At 41.8% G+C, this 14,780-nt stretch overlaps 1 protein-coding gene across 12 annotated transcripts in view; it reads right to left on the reverse strand.

Moving 5' to 3' along the window:
- Positions 1 to 14,780, reverse strand: part of BBS9 (Bardet-Biedl syndrome 9) — a 461,803-nt gene that overhangs the window by 341,880 nt on the left and 105,143 nt on the right. For all 12 annotated transcript variants that reach the window (XM_061587171.1, XM_061587183.1, XM_061587182.1 and 9 more), the window contains exons 15-16: positions 12,906 to 13,046; positions 9,550 to 9,645 (exon numbers count right to left, since the gene is read on the reverse strand). In XM_061587171.1, the coding sequence (XP_061443155.1) occupies positions 9,550 to 9,645; positions 12,906 to 13,046 (237 nt within the window). The remainder of the gene's footprint in view (positions 1 to 9,549; positions 9,646 to 12,905; positions 13,047 to 14,780) is intronic.

Consider the following 14,780-nt stretch of genomic DNA (forward strand, 5'->3'; position numbering starts at 1 on the left):
TGGTTTGGAATATAGATACCATCAGCCCTAGGACTGCTGCCAACTGCATAACGTCCACTGATGGAGAGGTCAGAAGATATGACATTACTGTACATATCTTGTTTGTTCTTCATATGCCAGTCTTATAATTCCGTGTTCCGAGTCTATTGTGGCTCCCAGATGCATGAGGTGACAAGATGAGCACAACTGGCTCTTGGCATGATTGATTTAAAAGCCGTGGTCCTTCAGACAGGCTAAGGTGATGTGTAGATCCTCCTATGACTTGTGAACTGATAAGGACCGAATCAGGAAATTTTCCAGGTAGAGAAAAATGTGCACTCCCTGCATCCTGAGGTGTACCACCAGGGTCACCACAACCTTTGTGAAAGCCCTAGGGGCGGATGACAAACCGAAGGGCATGGCCCTGTATTGGAAATGGTCTCCCCCTACCGCGAACCTGAAGTAACATCTGTGAGGTGGAAAAATAGGGATATGCAGGTATGTCTCCTCCAAGTCTATTGAGGTGAGGTAGGCTCCCTGTCTCAGGGCCTCCTTGGTTGTCATCAAGGTGTCCATGAGAAATGTGAGGCATGTCACATACTCGTTCAAATTCTTCAGGTTGAGTACCACTCTGACTGAACCGTCTTTCTTCCCGACTGTAAAGAAGAGTGAGTAGTTTCCTGAAAATCTCTCTCCTGTGGGAACAGGTTCTATTGCTGCTATCTGCAGCAGGTGAGAAATTGCCTGTTGGATTCTCTCCCTTTTGTATGGAGACTTCAAGATGGGAGACAGTGTGAACCTTGGGGGAGGTGTGGATGTGAGTCCCAGACGTAGTCCTTGTTGGAGGGTCTGCAGCACCCATTGGTCCAATGATATGATTTCCCTCCACTGATGGGCAAACCACTGGATGCGGCCTCCCACCGGAGTGGTGCTGGCATCAGAATTGGTTTTGTTTCATGATTGGGACCAGAATCCAGCCCTGTTGGATAACTGCTGCTGGCCCCTGGCCTGGCTGCACTGTCTATTCCAGAAGGGCCGTCTGGGCCAGCCCTCCTTTGCCCTTCCCGATGGCCTGGAGCCTCAAAAGGACTGACACCTCTGGTATGGATGAAAGGTTCTCCAAAAGGACCTTCTATCCTTCTTGACCTTCTGAACCAAGAGCAGAGAGTAAAGTCACTGTCTTTGGCAAAGGCAGAAAGAGAACTGTGGCAATGAGCTACAGAGCAGGAAGTCCCTGCAAAATTGACCAGTGCTTTATCTGCCTTCAACCACTAGGTGGAGCTAGCTACCCACCTGAGGTCATCTTTACATGAACAGAAATTCTGGTTCATCCCTAATGCTAACCCAAGGTTCTTTGAAACTGAAAGTATGAGCATGAGCTCAACTGTCAGCACCCCAGACAGGCAGCTATGGACTTGCCTCTACTATATCCTCTGACAGCAGGTGCAAGTCATTATTCAGCCACTGGAGCTGGGCAAAGGTAAGGGAGGTCTGGCAGGATCTATCAGTCCAGCCCTCGCAGCAACACAGCTGAGTCCACTCAAGGGCCAACTCATTTAAAAGCAGGCTGGAAAACCAAGGAGAGGCTCTTCTTCTCCAGGGACACACCCAAGGGTGATGTGAGTGAAGAGACAACAGCCCAGAAAGATGGAGGTGGTGGCTGTTCCCCTTGGCTCATCTCTGCACCAACCTGCTCTTCATTTAAAGAGAGACCAGTCAAGAGCAGGAAGATCAACAGAGCATATCCCCAGCCTTTATGAGAGTTGGTAGAAGGTAAAGGCCAGTGGCTGACTGCAGAGGAGGACTTGTGGAGGAAGGAGGAGGCCCACAGGATAGGCAGCGGTTGCCATCCACAGGATGACTGGAAAGTGGATAAAGGTGTGGTGTCTGCTGGGCTGGGTCGCAGGGGCTGGAAAAACACAATTTACTGGAGGTCTGAGGACAGCAGAGGTAGACCCATGAGGGATACGGAACTCCCGGGACCTCTAAGGGCCAGATCCCAAACTATATAGCACAATCAATAAAAAAAAAAAACTCGTAGAAAGCAACCAGGGTTTGGTGTCTTTTTGTTGGGAACCAGAATGGACCCTAGGTGCTTCAGTATGCCTCTCCCCCAAGAACCTGCCACATCAACACTTGTTCAGAGTCATTGAGGCTCATCCACAAAACACTTTATGATGGTTTAGTGTTACATGCATAGGAGAAAGTTAAGAAACAGATCAAGGAATGCTAGTGCCAAACATAAATTATTTTCATATGTACTGTAATCTTTACAGAATCATAGCTAGTAGTATAATAAAGTAGCAACATGGATACACAGGTAAGAAGATTTAAAGGTTTTATGGTGCAGCAGTTTCTAGACTGTATTGCAGCAAATACCAGAGTATGCTTCAAGCAGCAGTACCGTGGGAAAGCTTATGAGACTGCAAGCATCATGCCAGATCTATAAATAAACAAAACCCAAATGGAGAAGAAAATTATTGGTGGGAGGGAAGATAATCATGAGATGCCGAAGATTAAGCACACTGTTCCAGGTAAAAGGTTACAGAACACTTCAGCTAGCCAATGCCTCTGGTGGGATAACTTAAAGCTTCTTTTCATCATTAATAAAAGAACACTTATTTCCAACAGCTGAGAACTTGTTCACACATGTATATCATTTAAGTTACCAATTCTGTAAAACAAGAATCCAAATAACTCATTCTAATTTTAGACTGTATGTAAAACTATTTACAAAAAATTACAAGCCTTCTCAGATATTTGTTGTGGAATGTTCCAGTTACTTCAACTGTTTAAATTTTTTCACTGTGAACTTAAACAAATATTAAAAATTATCATACAACACTCAAAGAATGTTCACACAACCAAACACAAATAGAAATGAAGCCTATAAAAGTAAACTAATTGATACCATGAGAATCCCTAAATAGCTACTTGTCCAGATGTTTCCCATCACAGGTTTTATGGTGAAAGATATTAAGGCCTTTTGCAACTTAAGGATTCTTGACATCAGTGCCGAGGAAAGCTCACATGTGACCAAATCTAGACGATTCTTCACAGCATCTCTAGAATCTACATAGCCAGCTCAGAGGCACTGGATTGGCCCCACTGGTGCACCTGCACAGCCCCAACTCCTGTGCCATCCCTGTAAAGCAGCAGAGATGCCATTGTTGCAAGAGCAGCAGCACAGTATAATCTCACTATCCCAGCACAGATTTTAGACTGGTGAATACAGAGAATGGATTTGAAACAAGCTGCAGACCCTGGTTTCAATATCTAGTTAAGAGAACACCACAAGGATTTCAAATGTATTATATGTTTCAGAACCATCTTCTTCACATTTTGAAACAGCAGTAACAATGGAGTAACAAAGGTTTCTGGTTGTTTATTATGGATGTTCTACAATTTTATTAACTGACTAGTTGATATGTATTTTTAGTTTCAGTTTTGTTTTTATTGACTGTAAGCTGCTTTGAGGGCCACTGAATGGAGCAAAAGTAGCATATAAACACCATAATAACAGTAACAATAATAATGGAAGGAATGAGAGAAGTGAAAGAAAAGGAGGGAGAAGAGGGAATGAAAACAGTTGGAAATCAGTCCTCAAACAGTGGCTAAATCCCACTGATTAAAGATGAATTATTGCTTCTCAGTGGGTGTTCACGAAAACTGGCCATATAATGTGTCCATATGTTGTTGTCCACACTCAACTGTTAATATACAGAGTGGTAGGCAATAGCAAGGATTTTTCTTTCCACTGTTGTAAAATCAGTCATTTGGCCTCTAGAAAGTCTCAAAGCATTCATCTCTTAAGGCCAAAAGAGAGGTCCCAGACTTCTGAAATGTAACATCTTGGTATATATTCCTAAAATTCTAATAATTAGACACAGTCCAAAAGGGAGCAATATATTAGCAGACCCACATAAGGGTACACTGTGGTTAACATTAATCATAGTTAATGTCACTGCTGACATTTATTTATAGCATTAGTATGCTACCCCATAATATATAAAGTACTCTGGGCAGCTTACAATGAATAAAATACAATGAAAATAAGACAAAATCAAAAGCTACATAAATAGAATAAGCACAAAACTCACTGCACCACCACCCTCAACTTTAAAACACAGATTTAAAAATGAACATGCCCAGATTGCATTAGCTGTTTAGAAACCTTTGTGACACTTTAAAGATCAAAAAGACAGTGTCTTGTGAGCCTCCCAGAAGGCTCTTCCATAATGGGAGCGCCACTACTGAAAGGGCATCTCATTGAAGGTTAGTCACCTCACCTCACTTCATTTAGTTATTTAACAAAATTTACATACCGCTTGAATATAAAGACCTCTAAGAGGTTGGCAAAAAATTGGTGGGGGTACCCAGAGCAGGTCCTCCGAAGTGGGTAGGTACGTAAGAGAGAAGGCATTCTTTAGGATAACCTCAATTGAAGCTGCTTATGGCTTTAAAGGTTAAAAACAGCATATTTGGAATTTTTAATCTTTGATTCACCTCAGTGAATCAGTCTAGAAAACCTGCAACAGCAAAGATTCCTGGGAAACAGCCTCTCTGTGACCCCTGAGAACATATTGTGAAAGCCTGAAAGTATAGACTTCCTGTCTCCTATGGAAATTTGGGGAATGTTGCCCAGTAAGAATCAGGCGCTCCTTTCAAACACAGAAACGGTTTTACATAAGGATTATGATAATCTTAACTTTTAAGAATCATCAGGAATCTACAGCAAGGAGATCACACCTATTATCTGGGAACTTATCAGGAAATGGGTTGGTTCACATCTTCCTGGTCACATTTACACTGGGGTCAGAAAAAGGTATAAAACAGGAGGGGTGGGGAGGGGTCAGCAGTTCCTCTTCTGGAGGGCTCCAACAGCTGCTTTTCTTATCAACGCACCCTAGCATCTTTGGGACAATTGCAGAGCTTCAGAGCTAAGGATTTGGGTGAGAACTTTTGAATCTAGCGCTGGTTACAAAGGGCGGAGCTTTGGCTCATTGGGCTAGATACGAAAGTCTCTCTCTCAGCCTTAGTCTTGCAGCAACTCTCCAGGAAAGGTATATGCAACTTCTGGGCCTTTTCTTTCCTTTTTCTTTCTGTGTGGGTGAGCTTAATGTGAAAGTGTTCATAGGGTTAGTCTCTTTGCTTTAGTCTATCCAGTGTTGTTGAATGAATGAATAATAGTTAAAATGCTGCTCATTGTTAAAATTGTAATTGTACATAGCAATATTTTTCCTTGTTTCTTCTCTTAATAAAACCACTCGTTATTTTACTTTCTGTGTATGTGTCATTGGGTTAAGGGTAAAATTATACATGCTCTGGGGGTGACGTGTGGGTAACTCCAGCCAAAGATCCTGCTGCACTCTCAATAGGGGAACTTGCATTTCTAGTGAGCTCTGCTCATGAGGAAGTTCAAGGTCCATTCGTAACAGTATAGATGTCTACTTAGAAGTAAGTCTCTTTGTGTTTAATAGGACTTACTTCCAGGTAAGTGGGTAAGGATTATAGCCTAGGCTTTGTTGTGAGGAAGGGGCAGAGAAGGGTTCATGGTGCAAGGGTCCCTTGTACACACCAACCTGAGAGTAAGCTCACTTAAATACAATTGGAACTTATGCATGTAAATGCACAATAATAATTCCAGATTGGAAAAAGCCTGGAGGTATACTAAGGGGGTAGGGGTGGAGAAAAGAACAAGTTCCTTCCTTTATAAAGATGCATCACTTTGGTCAAAGGAAGTAAAATTTGATGCCTATGATACAGGCACTAAGGCCATAAACACACTAGTCACCAGAGCAAAGCAATTCCATTAGCCATACCTAGAAGGGGAACGGGTTGATCTGCCAATCAGTTGCAAAATCTCTGTGAAGCTTTTTAAAAAAATCTGCACTCAAGTTGCTCCCATCAGGTTTTACAGTAAAAAGAGGTGGGTTTTGAATAGAGTTGTGTGGCCCCATTTTCATAAGAGAGTGGTGGAGACACACTGGAACTGGCAGAACGGTAAGTGTATCTCTATCCTTAGTCCCCCTTTGCAGCCATTTTATACCTCCTTCTGTATCTTCTATATCAGCCTGTGAGGTAGGTTAGATTAAGAGATAGTGATGGGCCCAAGGGCACCAAATGAGCTTTGTGGATAAGTGGGAATTTCAGATCCTTTTTGCTCAAAAATGAAAAAGAAAAAATGCTGTAATTATGAAGCATTAATAAATAACCACAACAAACGGATACAGTGCTTGATTTTTAAATCTTGAATTTATCCCAGCATGAGCATCTGAACAGAAGTGCTGTAAATATTATATCGCTTTTGACCCCCTCCACCGAAAATACAATGCCTTGTCTTGCACTGAACATAGCATTGCCAGCCAAAAATCAGCAGGTGAAAGACCTGCAGGAACATAACTTCACTCCCACACACACCACAGAAATATCCAGCTACGTTGAAGTACACAGACACACACAAACATTCCCGCCCCCAACTTATTTTACCTCTCTTTGCCTCCCTAACTCCTGGCTTTGGGTTAGACAAAACAACACATCTCCCCCTCCCCTTTTTTTCCTGCTGGGTTGGGATCCTGTTAACAAAGAGAGTTAGCTATGCATGCTCTCTCTCTGGGTAGAGAAACAGTTACTGTTGTGCCGATTCCAGTGAGTCTCCACCTCTCTTTTCTGACAAATGGGGGCATACGACGCTAGTCAAACTCTGCCCCTTTTCACTCTAAAACCTAGTTGGATCAGCTCAACAGCGTTTTTCAAAAATTCAGCTTCAGACAGATTTTGCAACTGTTGGTTGATCAACCCGTTGCTCCTCCCTGTGTGGCCAATGAAAACGTTTTGCTGTGGACTCAGGCAGAGACAGTGATTGGCCCAACACTTTCCTGTGGGAGGTCCTGAAAGGTCTGAAATCAGCAGAAAGGAAGGAATATGTGCCCAGCCCAGGGCAGAGTCGCTTCAGAATGCAGCCAGAAAAACCATTCTCACTGCTTTTCAAGTGACTAATGTGCCCACAGCCCCCCCCCTCACACACACACTTTATGTGTTTGTCCTTGCAGGGCAGATCCCATCTGTCTGCTGCACCTGGTCCTTCTGGGAGTGAGCTCCATTGAACTCAGTTGGACTTACTGCTGAGCAGACATGTAAAAGATTGTAGTGCTGGTGATTTTAAGAATGTTTTAAAGGCTAGGAAGATATTAATTCATTTCTTTAAAGAATGATGTGAACTGATGAATGAATGTTATAACCCAACATTATAAGGAAGATTGCTCCAAGAATGTAAGGTACCAATCTGAAAAGGTCTCTAGTTACTGCTTTAGAGTGGAGGCCACCCCCCCCCGAAAAAAAACTAAGATCAGTTGTATGGGATTTTGTTTGCATTCTCAGAGTTTTCTGATGCTTTTCTTCTGGTTGTTATTGAGATATACACTTGCCTGGTAGTAAGCCCCATTGAACACAATGGGACTTACTTCCAAATAAGCATGCATAGGAATGGACTGTAAGGCTGAAATCCAAGACACATTTTCTTAGGAGTAAGCCCCACTGAACACAGTGGGACATATTCTGAGTAAGCACGCATAGGAATGAACTGTAAGGCTAAATCCAAGGCACATTTACTTTGGATACTGGGAGAGAAAAATGCTGTTATGCAGCTCAGTCCTACCTACCTCATCTTCCTGCTGGCTTGTATCTTCCACCTTCTCTCACAACAGATATTCCCTAGTAGCCAATCAACATGAAAGAGAAGGTGTGTTGTCTTCTTAGTGGATGATTCACCCCCTTCCCCTCTGATTGACTCTAATCAGCATGAAAGGACAAGGAGCCAAGTGAGAAGACTATTCTCCATGGCTATTGGCTAATATGCTCCCCTTTCATGCTGATTGGCTCATAGGAGATATATAACTAAGTTCTAGCTGCCAAAAATGTAACAGGACTTCATCCCAGTGCATCCTGACACAACTACATCACTGGGATATTTCTGACCCATTTTTGGTTATGGATGACCTCTCCCAGCAGGTTCATATAGATATTAAACATGAGACGAATAATAGAACCCTGCAGAACCCTAAAGCATAATTACCAGGAGATTGAGTAGTAATCTCCCTGCACCATCTTCTGGAAATAGCAGCTCAAGTAGTGATGGAACCACTGTCAAAGCATGAGCTCCCATGCCTAACCTGGACAGCATATCCACATGGATAGCATGGGCAATGATATCAAAACCACTGAAAGGGAAATCAACTGGCTCACACTCCCTACCTTTATCTCAACAAAGGACATCCCACAGGACAACCAATGCAGCTTCTATCCCAAAAATCAGACCTCAAATCCAATTGAAATGGATCTAGATAATCAGTTTCATCCAAGAGTGACTGGAGTTGTCCGGCCACAACTCTCAGTTACCTTGTCTAGGAAGAATATGTTAGCCATTGGCCTATAGTTGTTAACATCATCTGGGTCTAGGCTAGGTTTCTTCAGGAGTGGTTGAACTATGGCTTCTTTTTTTAAAAAAAACTGGTTCCCTCTCTCAATGCAGCATTTACAATCTCCTGGACCCAAACCAATATCCCTTACCTACTAGATTAAACAGCATTTAATAGTCAAGCATAAAAGTGGTCAGCCACTTTAACCAAGCCTATATTACCCACATCTCAGGCATCAATAAGTGGAACTCCTACAACAAAACTGGAACAGACAGTGCTCCAAACACTTCTACTAACAACCTTCATTAAACTGTGGGGGTCTAAGTCATCATGGATACAGGCAACTTAATCTTCAAGTGTCTTGCAAATGCATCACAGTATAATGCTGAGAGTTCTAGTATATCTCTTCCTAGGTCAGATTTCAAAAAGGCTCCACACCACACCACACCACACCACACCAGGAATGCTCTGCTTGATGATACTATGAGGATGTAATGATGGTGGTGGTGAACGGTTTCTTCACCTTCATCACTGTCACAGAGTAGGCCCAATAACAGGCATTCACTCATGTTTGAACAAACGCATCATGAGTTTTTCCAGATATCTTCCTGCTTATTTCATTTCATTTCAGTTCAGATGTGTTCCAAGAAGGTGCATGGGCTCTTCTCAGTGGAAGAGAGCACCTGAAAGTGATCATGTCAACAACATACTAACCTGCCTTATAGGGAACCAGACCATTGGTCCATGTAGCCAACTATTGTCTACTCTGACCAGTAGTCTTGCTACCACAGATAATTTTAATTGGAGGTGCTAGGGTTTACTCCTGGCACCCTGTGCATGTAAAGCTGTGCGCTACCAAAGAGTTATGGTCCTTCTGCCTTACAACTAACCATCATTTAGGCCAGCCAGGGAAGAATGATTAACAGATAGGGCGTGTTCAGTGTGTACTGGTCCTATAGGAATTTGTTGGAAGACACCAATTAACCAGGAACCCTTTGAAAACTCTCCTTATTGACTGAATGGCATACAGATCCTTGAACAGTTATTGAAAAAACTAGTATAAATCCCAGCTGCTGCACTGTAGATAAAAGTATTATACCAATACTATCATGTGAAGATCTTATCCATAACTTCAGTTCAAAAAGGTACTCACGTGATGTCTTTGAAGCAAGCAAAGTGACTCTGGATCCAGCTAATAACTGAAATCCTAACGCATTCAGCTGATCTTCATCTGCCTGATCAGCAAAGTCTGGGGAAAAAAAGAAATAAAATATATAATTTGCCCAAATTGTCCATACTGTTAACAGCAATGTAGTCATACTTACATTTAAAGTTTGCAATGGACTTCTTTTTGGATGGGAATGTCACAATGCATTGTTTCTTATACATTATGTCATTGTACCACCAAGTACTTTGCACCATTACCTATCAGAGATACACACGCATGTTGGTTTTACAACTATATGGATAGTTCTGTCAATCACATCTAACACAGTAAACTTTATTTACTTCATTCAATAGGTTGGATTCCCATGCATGAGCAAAATGCATCTTCCACTCATGCACAGGTATGAACTTAAAAAGCCACTCTAGAGGTCAAGAGACCTTCCAAAGTGGCATGAACTGCAGCATACCAGAGGGAGCGTGAAATCAGTGTCCCTCTCCCATTAGCAACTGGAAGTATATTATGCTCATACAAGGGACGTGTTTGATCCAAAGATGGGTATTTTGTTTTTAATCCTGAAACACAAGAAAATCAGGACAAATGTTGAACTTAAGCCTGTATTTTCGCTGAGCATTTTCCAAGTTTTTACAACAGAAAGGAGAAGACATATGATTATGGGAAATCAGAAGGTTAGAGGGATCAGTAGATTGTGCTCAAGGGTATCAGCAGACAGAAATACACATTCAGGGTGTCTTTTTGTCTACAATCCAGTTCTTAGTAGGTGTCCATAGCATCCGGAGTATATGTCAATGAAGGCTCTCTAAATATTCAGGTATGTATCTACAGGTCGCTGCCTTTGGTCAGCAATATGCTCAAAAATAGACAAGCCTTCCATCCATTGAAATAATGATGGGGCAACCTTTCCTTCTCAGCCTTTTGGCCATCAGCATCAATATAAACCTTCAGCAGTAGTCATCTGTCAGTCCCCATACTACCAGAATATAGTTCAACAGAAAGTTTGTATCAGTGTTCCTTAGGGATGTTTCCATTTCCAGATAAGTCAAACACAAATTTCAGATCGAAAGAGCACTATTACCAGACCACTCCATGTTATATAGAGCAAAGACCCAGGGCTACCTTCACAATACCATCATAAGGTGTACCTGCCATTAGCCAATATATCTAAATTATCCTTGCATAATCTAACATCTCACCACCTCCACCACCCTTCCCTGTGGGACTTCTGCCTGGCAGACCTGCATCCTGTAGGACCAGGCCCCAGGTACCCAGCCAGCTGGGACTGATTGCTACCACCTGTCCCTCTTTGGAGGGATACATAAGCCGGCTGGCTGGGGTGGCCTGGGAGACCCAGGGCCTGCAGGAAGGGAACATCGCCACCCAGGAAAGGAGAGTCTGCTGCTGCTGCTGTGGGATCACCACCTCCACCACCCTTCCCTGTGGGACTTCTGCCTGGCAGACCTGCATCCTGTAGGACCAGGCCCCAGGTACCCAGCCAGCTGGGACTGATTGCTACCACCTGTCCCTCTTTGGAGGGATACATAAGCCGGCTGGCTGGGGTGGCCTGGGAGACCCAGGGCCTGCAGGAAGGGAACATCGCCCCCCAGGGAAGGAGAGTCTGCTGCTGCTGCTGCTGCTGCTGCTGCTGCTGCTGCTGCTGCTGTGGGATCACCACCTCCACCACCCTTCCCTGTGGGACTTCTGCCTGGCAGACCTGCATCCTGCAGGACCAGGCCCCAGGTACCCAGCCAGCTGGGACTGATTGCTACCACCTGTCCCTCTTTGGAGGGATACATAAGCCGGCTGGCTGGGGTGGCCTGGGTGTGTGTTTGTTTTTTGTGTGCTGCTTTTTTTTTTTTTTTGGTGGGATTAAGGAGGATTAATTTTATGATGTTTTAATTGGAAATTGGTTTTAAATTGTTTAGGACTGTGGTTTGTTTTTGTATATGTATATTATGTATATCTTTTTGTTATTGTAAGTCGCCTAGAGTGTCCACTAACCTGGACAGATAGGCGACCAATAAATAAAATATTATTATTATTAACACTGTGTCACAGTTACAGGGAAGACAGTACTGTTGAGTTCAGTTACTTTTCAATAAGAATGCTTTTGGATGATGTGTGTTTTTCTCAAAAAACTCAAGAGATAATTAAAAAACTGTAAATGGAGGTCCAGTAATTAAATATGTTACAAGAGGATGGAGGTTTATCAGTAGCACACGCTGCTCTCTTTTAAAAGAGCTAGAACCTGGATTATGTCCTCCTTGACAGGCTTCAAGTATCATCAGGATACTGCACCTAGTGCTACAAGCCAGAATTATATTCTGCAAATATCCTTACTGTTCTTAATTAACTGCATTGCAAGACTGAGCTCTGACTACTGATTGTGTGGTACACTTTCACAGCAGTATCTTTGAGATTTTTTGAGTCATAGGATCTCACTTCTCACCTCTCCCCTTCTGTTTGCTAGTTATTAGCATTACACATACCCTTCCCATTCCAGACCTCTTCAAGCTTTATTGAAATAAGCATACTCAGAACTCACATTCAAGTAAAACAAAGGCCAGGAAATGGCAATTATTATCCACAGTCAAACATTTTTGGACTATTTATGGGCTTCGGGTATAGATTTACCTTCAGGTCTTTCCCCACCCCCTTCCACATAGACAGATTGTGAAGTCTGAGCTCCTGAACAAAGACAGTGCAATACTATGAAGTGTTATAACATCATATCCACACAAAACTCAGCCAATCAGTATATACATTGTGTTATTTAAAAGAAGCATAAATAATTGTTTTTATGTATATGGACTACCTTCAAGTCGATTCTGATTATGGCGACCCAATGAATAGTTTTTCATGGTAAGCGGTATTCAGAGGGGGTTTACCATTCCGTCCCTCTGAGGCTGAGAGGCAGTGACTGGCCCAAGGTCACCCAGTGAGCTTCATGGCTGTGTGGGGATTCGAACCCTGGTCTGCCAGGTCATAGTCTAACACCTTAACCACTGCGCCACACTGGCTCTGTATACTGTATACTGGCTATGTATATAGCAGAAGCAAAAATGTCCAGTTGGGAACTGTGGAATAATAATTACTAATATAAGCTTTCCACATGGTAAAACAAGTAATAATAAAGCTAACAAAACTTAAGAGGGCTTTACAAAATTCTAAATGTATGAACTAAATATCTGATATGCTGAGAAACAAATCCAAATGGTCAAATGGGTAGCTTTCATTTAGGGTTTCTTTTCTCAAAAATAGCCAATTACTAAAATATTTCAGGTAAATTCATCATGTTACAGGCGCATCATTATTTGAATTTCTACCTGGGAAAAGGGTAACAAGGCTGACTGGAGGCTTGTTGGTGTCAATAGTTAACTTCTGGCTTGCAGTTTTTGAAGGATGAGCTGGAAAGCAAACTAATCGCAACGGTAGGCGAAATTTGCACTGGGCAACTCTTGGTGCACCTGAAAAAAAAATTGTATTTGTATTACAGTTGTTAATTCTAAATACACTATGATTTATGCTGAGCTTCTGAGTAACTTTGCCTAGGAGTTCAGAAATTTTCAACAGGTAATTGTTATTTTGGGTTTTTGGGTTTTATTAACAGGCAGACATAAAAGCAAAATCCTTCATGCAGATAGTAAAACATCAATACAAAGAAAAAGCAGTAATGATCTATAACCAGTTAATCACTTTTTATTCAGAATTTCATTAGCTATATAACTGTAACAGAAATATTAGTCTAAGTAAATATCTACCCACACACAAGCAAGCGAGACAGCTAGTTCCTAGGTTCCATCAAGTTTTAGCCTGAAGGACAATGCAGATAGAAGGCGGCTTAAAGTCTTTCAATGACTTCTATGGACAAAGTAAATGCACTGCAATTGTCAAGACTATTCAGAGATGGATAAAATCTGTTTTTCCACAGAACATGGTATTCATGTTCAGTATACACCCCTTTCCTGTGAATAGCAACTATTCATTTATATAATAGAAAGTAAAGTGATACACTTCATCACCACGGTGTTGGGCTGGAGCAGGCAGGCTGTAGAGGCTATCCCATGATCCAGTGCTACATCTGCACTGATCCAAAGTGGTGCAAGTTCACAATATATCACATTTCTACTTCTGACAAAAATGTAAAGGATCCCATTATATAGCCTAACTTAGATTTGTTATACACACATATGAATAATGAAATGACTACACCATTCATAAAATAAATGAAAACAGAAGTAGAGTTAAGGTTTTCTGTTTCTTATGCCAGTAAACACAATAAAGATTCCTGCAGCACCTTATTTAAAGACTACGTTTTATAAGTTTTGTGGAATTTTATGGCCCAAGAGACTAGTTCATCAGATGCATGAAGTGATATCCTCAGTTGGCAGGTATATATAAACAGTGGGGTTAAATGTCTTGAAATGAAAAGTACAGCATGAGACAATTCAAATGAAGTTTAAATCTATGACAAACAAGCACATTTTAAAACAAGAGTGGTATTTGGTAACATAATCACCTTAGCATTGCTGAGCTAACTGGCACCTATGATGGAACAGAAAACCATCAAAGTATTTTCAAAGTCACTTCTAAAGGACACACCAGCAACTCATACCTATATTGATTAATAGGCAAAAAACCTTGCTATTTAAGAACGTACCGATAGCCAACAGATATTTCTATCAAACTATGAAAAGCAGGGATATGGGGCAGCTATAGTGGATGCACCAGGGTACCAGGAGACCTGACCTCCTCTCTGAGATATTGGACTGCCCTACAAATTTGTCAAAATACAAACACATTTTGGGTTGGTCTTTCACAGTCCAATCCACTACCTGTGTAGCTTGGAAGAATTTGGTAACATGTGCCTCTCAGCATATGGTGAGTGGTGGTAACACCTGCAATCAGCCCAAAGAATAGAAATGCGTTGTGCTGATTTTGTTTTAGCAGGAAGGAAGCAACATTATTAAGACAGTTGACATAGTTCAGATAGTCACTTTAAATATGTCTGATTTACTTTGCAATGTTAATGAAGCTTCCTATAGGAAATCATTTTCTTTTGCTTCTATTTCTGTGAATATGTGAAGTACAGCAACACTTTGCAAAATTTATGCTAAAAAAAGTCCAAACATAATTGTGGAATAATGGCACTGACTATTTTACAGAATAGTCTTCAGTGGACACCAGGAGTGTCTCAGTTT

This window comes from Rhineura floridana, chromosome 10 (assembly GCF_030035675.1).
Source record: "Rhineura floridana isolate rRhiFlo1 chromosome 10, rRhiFlo1.hap2, whole genome shotgun sequence".
NCBI classification, from domain to species: Eukaryota; Metazoa; Chordata; class Lepidosauria; order Squamata; family Rhineuridae; genus Rhineura; species Rhineura floridana.